At 50.3% G+C, this 8,683-nt stretch overlaps 2 protein-coding genes across 2 annotated transcripts in view; one reads left to right on the top strand and one right to left on the bottom strand.

The window, feature by feature from the left end:
- S100A10 (S100 calcium binding protein A10) overlaps nt 1–187 on the bottom strand; it is a 9,963-nt gene extending 9,776 nt beyond the window's left edge. The window contains exon 1 of the mRNA XM_029948814.1: nt 82–187. The gene's annotated coding sequence lies outside the window, so the exon portion shown is untranslated. The remainder of the gene's footprint in view (nt 1–81) is intronic.
- A 3,396-nt stretch (nt 188–3,583) lies between these two features.
- The window catches only part of GPX4 (glutathione peroxidase 4), a 24,774-nt gene continuing 19,674 nt past the window's right edge, over nt 3,584–8,683 (top strand). The window contains 5 exon segments of the mRNA XM_029945777.1: nt 3,584–3,680; nt 4,365–4,598; nt 4,601–4,660; nt 4,663–4,715; nt 4,717–4,923. Of these exon segments, the coding sequence (XP_029801637.1) occupies nt 3,584–3,680; nt 4,365–4,598; nt 4,601–4,660; nt 4,663–4,715; nt 4,717–4,869 (597 nt within the window). The 3' untranslated portion in view covers nt 4,870–4,923.

The following is an 8,683-nucleotide window of genomic DNA, read 5'->3' as shown; positions in this document are numbered from 1 at the left end:
AAGCCCGGGCAGCCGATGGGGGGCTTCCCCGCGCGCGGGGCCGGGGCCCGGAGCGCCTGGCGAGTGGCGGGCTGAACTCACCTTGGCCAGAGGCGCGGCGGGGACGCTGGGTCGGTAGGGACGAGCGGCCAGTGAGCGGAGCGCGGCGGGCGGGGAGCCTTAGTAGGGGGGGGAGGGAAGGGGAGGGGAGGCAGGAGGAGCCTGGGCCGGTGTCCCGGGCCCCGCTCACCCCACCCCTTCCCCGCCCTCCCCTTCCTGTGCCCCCGCGCCCCGCGCAGGCACACACTCGGCGAGGCGGTGCTGCGTCGCCTCACGCCCGGCCTCCGCCCGCTGTCACCTCGGCCCGGGAGCGCCTTGTGGACGTCCCTTCTTCCTTCAAGGGCTCTGGGATGTTTCAGGACACCCCCGCCCTGGGCCGTGCCCTTCCTCTCGGGTTCGGTTTTAGAGAATGAAGGCGCAGCCCTCCAAGAATCCAGCCGATCCGCGGGTGGGGCGCGCTGGCCCAGAACCGGGCGTCACCTCCAGGTCTAAGAATGACTTTCTAGATAATACTGCAGGGAGGGCCACGGGGAGGCCTAACCGCCGCAAAATTGTCGCCGTTCGTGTTAGGCCCAGGATGTCAGTCCGGAGGGTCATTGAGCCCTGTGCCCCGCTCCCCCTACTTCTGGCGGAGAAGCCGGATCCCTGCCCGCGCCTGGCCCTCAGGGTGGGGGGTGCAGGGGGCTGCGTGGCTCGTGGGCTCCCATACAAAATTTATATTCAACAAGGGATTTACCCCTCCCTGTGGATGGCTTTACGTGGTGGAAAATTCGGCTTGAAAAGTTTCTAAGTCTCCTTTTTGTCCAGTAATTGGCCTGTTTGGTTCTCAAAGCCCTTTAGGAGAAATTTCTGGAAGAAATTTAGAGAAAACCTAAGTGTTTCCTAATAGATGCATGGTGTCCCCCCTCGCCCCATTTATTTTAATTGTGGTTAGGGATAAATGCAAACTGCTAGCAGCTATTGATGGAAAACTCCCAAGTCCTGGGTTTTCCTTTGTTCCCAGGGGAGGTTCTGGGAGGCGTGAGTGATCCCAAAGGAATGAGCAGACTCGGGGAATCCTCTAAGTGCCACCATGTGACAAATCTTGGCTCTTGCTAGGAAAACGCAATTTGAATTTCAGCTCCCACTCATGCTAGGTTCCTGCTGACTGTTTAGGGGGGCACCTCTACTGTGTGCTCCCCAGCATCTCCCAGGCCTCAGGTTACAGTCATGAGTGGAGAAAGACCTGGTTCTGTTAGTCCCAGGGAAGATGCAACTGAATTTAGAATGAGAAGAACCTGAGTTTGTACACTCCTCTTTTTTTTTTCTTAATTTTTTAATGCTTATTTTATTTTTGTGAGAAAGAGACAGAACATGAGCAGGAGAGGGGCAGAGAGAGGGAGACACAGAATCTGAAGCAGGCTCCAGGCTCTGAGTTGTCAGCAAAGAGCTGGACGCGGGGCTCGAACCCACGAACTATGAGATCATGACCTGAGCTGAAGTTGGACGCTTAACCAGCTGAGCCACCCAGGTGCCCCTGTACCTCCTCTTTACCTGAGTTCTCCATTTGGTCCACAGACCTTTAGAAATGCTTACTGTGCCTGCATGCCCTGAGGCCTCTGACATTAAAGAATCATTTTCTTCCCTCAAAGGTCTTCAAGTCTTGTCAAGGGATAGATAAGCAAGCGGTCAAAATCCAGTATTCCCAGTGAATGGTGGAGGACAATAGGGGATACTTTGAGGATGTTGACCCTTGGAGTGGTCACAGAACAATTCCTGGAGGAGGCAACATTTGATAGTCATTTAAAAATAACAGTGACTTGGGGCACCTGGGAGGCTCAGTTGGTTAAGCGACTCGATTTTGGCTCAAGTCATGTGAGATTGAGCACAGAGGCTGCTTGGGATTCTCTCCATCTCTCTCTGCCCCTCTCCTGCTTGCACATGCATGCGCACACACACTCTCTCAAGAGAAATAAACTTAACAACAAGACACTTATTGTGACTTTTAAATCTGATTGCAAAAAGGTTTCAGTCTTATAAAAGGTTTAGAAAATATAGCAATGTATGAAAAAGAAAATACAATTATTTAAACCTAGTAACCAAAGATAAATACTTTTTATGTCTTTTTTTCTATAGTCCTTTTGTACATCTATTATATATAATTTGGGGATTTGTGGGGGTGGGGAGTGGGTTTTAAAAATTGAACCCAGAAGTTATTCTCAAATTTGATCCCTAAAGTGATCTTAGAAAGAATGAGTTGGATCCAGGCTGTCTCTCCCACTTTTCCCCAAACATAAAAATTGCTCACTAACAAAGTGGGCAGCAAAGAAAAAGCTCCAGATGCAATGCAGTAGGAAGAAAGAACTCAGAAGCCTTCTCTACCTCAATGGAGCGCATCCAGTTTTCCTTGAAGAATTGACAGACATGAGCCTGACTGGCAAACAGTAGCCATCGTGCCAACTGATACTGAGTCTTTGGAGGGCTGGATAGTACTTATTGAGCAAAGAGGTAGAAGTGCCGAAGATTGTAAAAAACAAGTAAATACATATATTTTTGCTTTTGTTGTGAGATATCTAAATTGTGATCACTATGATTATAGAATTACGGGTTCTGTTTTTGTTGCATAGTACTTTATCTTTACTATTTTGTCATTAAATATTTATGAAGAGCGTGCTTATTCATTCACTCATTATTTTTCCCCCCATACAACTACACTGTTGCTTCTCTCTTCTCTTCTCCTGCTTGCTGGTGCCAGACTCTGAGGGCTCCCAGATCCTAGTAGCTGCAGCTCCAAAGACAGGGGACCTGTGTCCATAATCTCAGACTCATCTCCCTCTGGAAGAAGTGGTCCCAGGCAGTTCTTTCTCGAGAAAGTAGCTGTGCCTTGTAAACCACATGCATACAGTGGAGTCAACTCTGTTTCACTAGTGACAACCAATGGGATCAGGCAGCGGTGCCTGAGGCAGAGTCACCCAGCAAGGATGATGGGGTCTTGGGGGGAAGGGGAGATGTGGGAAGAGGAAAAGACAGATGGCCCTGTGAAAATCAATAAAAGGGAATCTTGTTTAAAACGGAGAAGGGAGGCCAGAAGGAGGCGCTCTGGTGCCCTAGCACTCATGGATGGCCCATGAAACAGAGAGAGAGAGGGACCTTGCACGTGGACCCTGTTTTACTCCCAGGCAAGAGGGAAGATTTTTTCCTCCCCCAGCAACAGCCCAGCCAATGAGAGACTGTCACAACTCAGCCACTGAAAACCACTACACTTCAAACTCACAGTTTACTCCAAGGGACTTGATGTTTATAACAGCCCTTCTGACCTTCTAATTTCCTTTATACAAGAGTGATCCTCTCCTTTGTTCTCCTGATTTGCCTAGGCTCTGCGTGTCCTGGTTTGTAATTCTGTGCTGTTCCCAAATAAGCCCATTTTTGCTGGTACCAAAGTCAGCCCTTTTATTTTTAGGTTAACAGTCATCCAAGGAGGGAACCTGAGTTGGCTGGTCCCTGGAGCAATGGGAAGGCCATGTTTAAGCTCCCCACCGGGCCTGTGGTACATTCTAGTGTATAAATGCTCACAACAGGGAGCAGTGGTCACTGCCCAGGCAGCAGTGCATCTTCTCCGTGTGCAAAGGAAACCCGCTGCCAGCGGTACCTCACTTTCTGGGGTTTGTAGCTGCAGTGCGGAGCGCAGCCTGTCCCCCAGAAATCTGTTCTTCCATCAGTGTGTAGAGGTGCCGCTGGGCTGTGGCAGATCGGCTGGGGATTTCATTCCTGGCACCTCTTGCACTTAGGTGGGACTCTGGCTAGTCGCCAACTGAATGGGACACTTCCAGGCAGAAGGGCCTGGAAGCCGTGTGAAACGCCTCAAAAAAGACATTCTTTAGGCTGATCTTCTGTTTAGAGACAGACTCTCGTTAGGGAATCCTTCCCTTGCCGTGATTGATTTGTTCCCAGGATGGACTCCTGTCCTCTCTTCCCGATGAGAAATGTCTTTTCCAGAACATGTCTTGACGGCAAGGACCCAAAACGATGTCACTCACTTTTCCACTCCATCTGCTTAGACTCAGAGGCTTTGGGGTTGGAAGAATCACGACTGCAAGGAGTCTGAGTTGCCGAATCACTGAGTGGAGGAGAACTCCCTTCTGGCCAGGCACGCCTTCCCTGGAATACACTTGGGGGTGAGAAAAAAACCTCTGAGACTAGGGGGGGGGAAGGAGTGGGGGGGGGGAGGGGTACTGCACAGCCCTAACAAATAGAATGGCATTTTTTGGAGTGCTAGTAATTTTGGCAGCAGGCTCAGAAGAATGAAGTTGTGGATGAACCTCTGCCACCCGTTTCGCCTTTACAAGGCGCCACATGCGTGTCCCGAGACCGCCACCAATGTGCTCGGCCTCTGCAGGAGACCTCTGACCGGGACAGCGATGGGCGCGCTGCCAACCTGGACAAGGACCGGGACTTCCTGTGCATTGTCACCAATGCGGCCTTGCCATGAGGCAAACCAAACGTCAACTGTACCTGGTTCGCCGCCCTGCACGCCCGATACGCTGAGCGGAGCTTACCGATCCTGGCCTCCCCTCCCCACCAGTTGGGAGGCAGGATCTGGGGAGTAAAGCGGAGATCCAGGAGCTCCCCGCTGGTTCTCGGCTGGTAGCAAGAGCTGTGTGAATGGGGACGGTGCCCACCCGCTGTGGGATTGGATGAAAAGTCCAGCCCAAGGGGAGGGACATCCTGGGAAATGCCATCACTTGGAACTTCACCACGTTCCTGAGTGACAAAAAGGGCTGTGCGGTGAAGAGGTCTGGTCCCTTGGAAGAGCCCCTGGAAATAGAGAAAGGCTTGCCCTGCCCCCTCTAGCTCCTCAAGGGTGCGCCCCGCCCGGAAGGGGTCGCTGCTGTCCTCCACTCGCACGTGAGTTGAAAACCGCAGATTTACAGTTGCCTGGTCAAGGCTGGGTGCTGGCAACCCAGAAAACAAAACAACAAACCCCCAAGTGTGGCTCAACTAGTAACCCTAAGTAGCAAAATACAGTGTATTAAACATTTCCCATATTTTTTTGAACATTTAGGTTGTTAACCAGTTATTTTACTTCCATACTTAAGCATGAGATCCAGTGGGGCTACTTTTGAATAAACATTTTTGCCCACATGTTTATTTTCTCAGGATGGATTCCTATCAGGAATCTTAAAGGACAGGTAGGGATTAGATTGTATGGGGGCAGACAGGAAGGAAAAGCATGTATCAGAGCACAGAACTGTGAGGTAGTACCTCCCTCCCAGGGATTGCCCTGGTCCGGAGAGGAGGCACCTTTCCTGGGGCACCTGAGATACTCTGCTAAGAAGTCTGAGGCTTGTTCCTAAAGGTAACATGGAGCCACTGAACGATGTTAAAGGAGAGTGAGTGGCTGTCCCACTTATCAGCTGCCAGGCTCTGGGCAGGTCATCCCACCGCTGTGAACTTGAGTTTCCTCCTTGGTAAAATAGGGATAGACACCCATCTACTGGGGCAATGGGAAAAACTGAACTAGCTCATGACCACGCAGGCACCCAGCCTCACCCAGCAGACAGCAGGTTCTCTGTAGCCCCTCCCTCCGGGGAGCAGAGGCTCTAGGGAGGCCAAGCAGGACCCCTCTGTGGTGTGTGATTTGTGGGTAAATGCCTTTGTGCCATCTTCCTTCTAGGGGACTGGATGGCAGGCTGTACTTACTGTGCTCACTTATCTTTTTGGCCAGCAAAAGCTGAAGGACTATAGCTTGCCTTCCTTCCTTCTACTTTTTTTTTTAGTTTATTTATTTATTTTGAGAGAGACAGAGATAGTGTGAGTAGGGGAGGGGCAGAGAGCAAGGGGGAGACAGAGGAGCCCAAGCAGTCTCCACGCTGCCCGTGCAGAGCCCAACACGGGGCTTGAACTCATGAACCTGTGAGATCACAACTGAGCTGAAACCAAGAGTTGGATGCTTAACCAACTGAGCCCTTTAGTTCCCCCTTTCCTTCCTTTTAAACACAGAACTCTTAGCTTTGGGTTGGAAACCACCTGTGCTCCTTCTATAGGTGAACTTCAAATTGTAATGATTATAATTTATCAAATATTTACTGAGCACCTTCTAATACCTGGCGTGTTCAGGGTAACATGCATTTGTCAGTGACCAAGATTGATTTCCCAGGCCTTACATTCTGGGGGAGGACAAATAAAATAGAAGGGGAAAACTAAACTAATATAAAATTTTTGGTAGATTGTAATGAATTCCATGATGGGAAAAATAAAGGTCTGAATGAGAGAAGAATGGAAGGGAACACATTTTAGGTAAAAAGTCAGAGAAGAGTACACTGAAGAGAGGACATTAAATTTTTAATGTTGATTTATTTTTGAGACAGAGAGACAGCATGTGAGCAGGGGAGGGGCAGGGACAGAGAGGGAGACACAGACTCTGAAGCAGGCTCCAGGCTCCGAGCTGTCAGCACAGAGCCCAATGTGGGGATTGAACCCACAAACTGTGAGATCATGACCTAGGCTGAAGGCAGATGCTTAACTGACTGAGCCAGCCAGGCGCCCAAGAGGGGACATTTAAACCCAGACTTAGAGGAAGAGGAGGAACTATGGTTGCAAATACAGCGGGGACTAGAGGGAAGATTTCCTGGTAGAGGGAAAAGCGAGTGCAGAGGCTAAGAGGCAGGGAGGGGCTTGGGCTGAGGTGGGAATTGACAAGCCATCAGTGTGCCTGTGGCAAGGTGGGGAGCCAGGGGAGGGTGACAGCAGATGAGGTGGTGGTTAAGAGCACAAGGATGGAGTGAATCTAAATTTCTTGCCTCATTAGCCATGTGATGTTCCACATGTCACCCAACTCCTTCCAATTTTAGTTTTCTCATTTGGAAAAGGGACTTGATCGTTGTACCTGCCTCCTACGGATGTTGTGACTACAAAGGAGAAACGGCGTGTAAATGCTTAGGAGAGTGTCTGGCACATAGCAAGCGCCACACTCATGTTAACTGTAATTATTACTAAGTGGAGGCTGGGGTGGAGCAGATGGACCCGTGCTGACTCCTGGTGCTGCTACAGCTTTGCTCTGTGCCGTGGGCAGGCAAGTCTCTACGCCTTCCGTCTCCTCACCTATAAAATTCCTACCGTCCCTGACTTGGGGGTTTATTATGGGAATTATATGAGGTGATTTATGTGCGGCCATCCTGAAGGGAGGAACCAAGCCCTCAAGGTCTCATAATTATTTAAAAATAGTTTCCTGAGTATTCCAGCCTCTTCGCAAATACTCCAGAAGAGACCATCAAAACCTGAATGAGCATCTGTTTTGTAAGTTTGTGAATCTGCTGGTGTTCTGGATTGGGGTGGCTGCCAAAGAAAAACCTGGGCATGTTAGCCTTCCTTTCCCTTTTTCTCACCAGGAGGATCCCTGATTTCCCTGGTCTCTTGCAAAAAGGAAGAAAGAAAGACCCCTTACTTTGAGTTAATAGAACACTAGCTTGTCTGAACCCCAAGAATGCTTGGTGTTGGCGGCAAGGTAGGACCTAATTCTCATGGGCTATCTTCCAAGCGCTTGAGAGCAAGTGGTCCTTCAGGCAGAAGTTCTGGGGGCTGTATGGAAAACGTTATTAAGCCACCAGTTTCCCTGTGTTCTTGGGTGATACCAGAAGGAATGTGGCTGGGGAGGGCTCAGGCCCATGGAGTCCCGGTGACTCAGACCCTTTGTGCAAAGCTGGCTGCTTGGTAAGAGCTGCAGCCTCCGTGGGCGTCAGCCCCAGCCAGCCCCGGGTTTCCGGCAATCCCGCTTCGCTTCCGGGCTGGAAGCAAGGGAAGGGCTATGACGTGACCTCCTGGGTTTGCACGGGGAAGAGGGTGTGTCCTGGCTTCCCAGCTGATGTTGTGGGACCCTCTGGTGGCTGCGGCGTGAGTAACTCTGCCGTGGTGGCTGCTTTCTCCTCCGCGGTCCAACAAGGGACAGGGAGCTGCCGGGTGAATGCGGGGGGCTGGAAAGTTTTCCCCAGCTGGCATGAGACTGAGGCTGCCAGTGAGGCTGGCTCCCTCCCCTATTCCCTCGGGCCTCCGGTAGCTTTTCTCAGGCCGTGGGCAGTGGTAACAGGTGCAAGAAACCAGCAAAACAAAACGCAAAGAATGAAAATAGAGATTTAGGTTAAAGTAGTGCTTGCTGCCCTATGGATCGGAACTCAATTAGGGCATAGAATGCAACCAGTTTTATTGGTTGGCTTTTAAGTAAATTAATTAATTCATTCTCCTCCTCCTCCTCCTCCTCCTCCTCCTCCTCCTCCTCCTCCTCCTCCTCCTCCTCCTCTTTTCTAGTATTAGGGACAGGGGAAGCAGAGGATCCAAGGCAGGCTCTATGCAGACAGGCTGACAGCAGTGAGCCAGATGTGGAGCTCCATGTGGAGCTCAAACTCATGATCTGCAGAGATCATGACCTCAGCTGAAGTTGGACACTTAACCAACTGAGCCACCCAGGTGCCCTTAAGTAAACACATTCTCATGGTTTTGAGCAAGACGTTTTCAAGTCCGGAGTGTCTAGTTATTGGAGAATGTGCTTGCTGGTAATCAATGGCCCGGTCTATATTGGTCATATCATAAGAACAGAAATGTAATCCAAGTTTTGTGTATTAAAAATTAACATAATGATTTTATAGTCTGCAACACTGACTTATTTGTTCTG

Source organism: Suricata suricatta, chromosome 8 (assembly GCF_006229205.1).
Source record: "Suricata suricatta isolate VVHF042 chromosome 8, meerkat_22Aug2017_6uvM2_HiC, whole genome shotgun sequence".
NCBI classification, from domain to species: domain Eukaryota; kingdom Metazoa; phylum Chordata; class Mammalia; order Carnivora; family Herpestidae; genus Suricata; species Suricata suricatta.
Note: the sequence above shows the minus strand (reverse complement) of the source record. Positions and strands in the feature narration are given on the sequence as shown.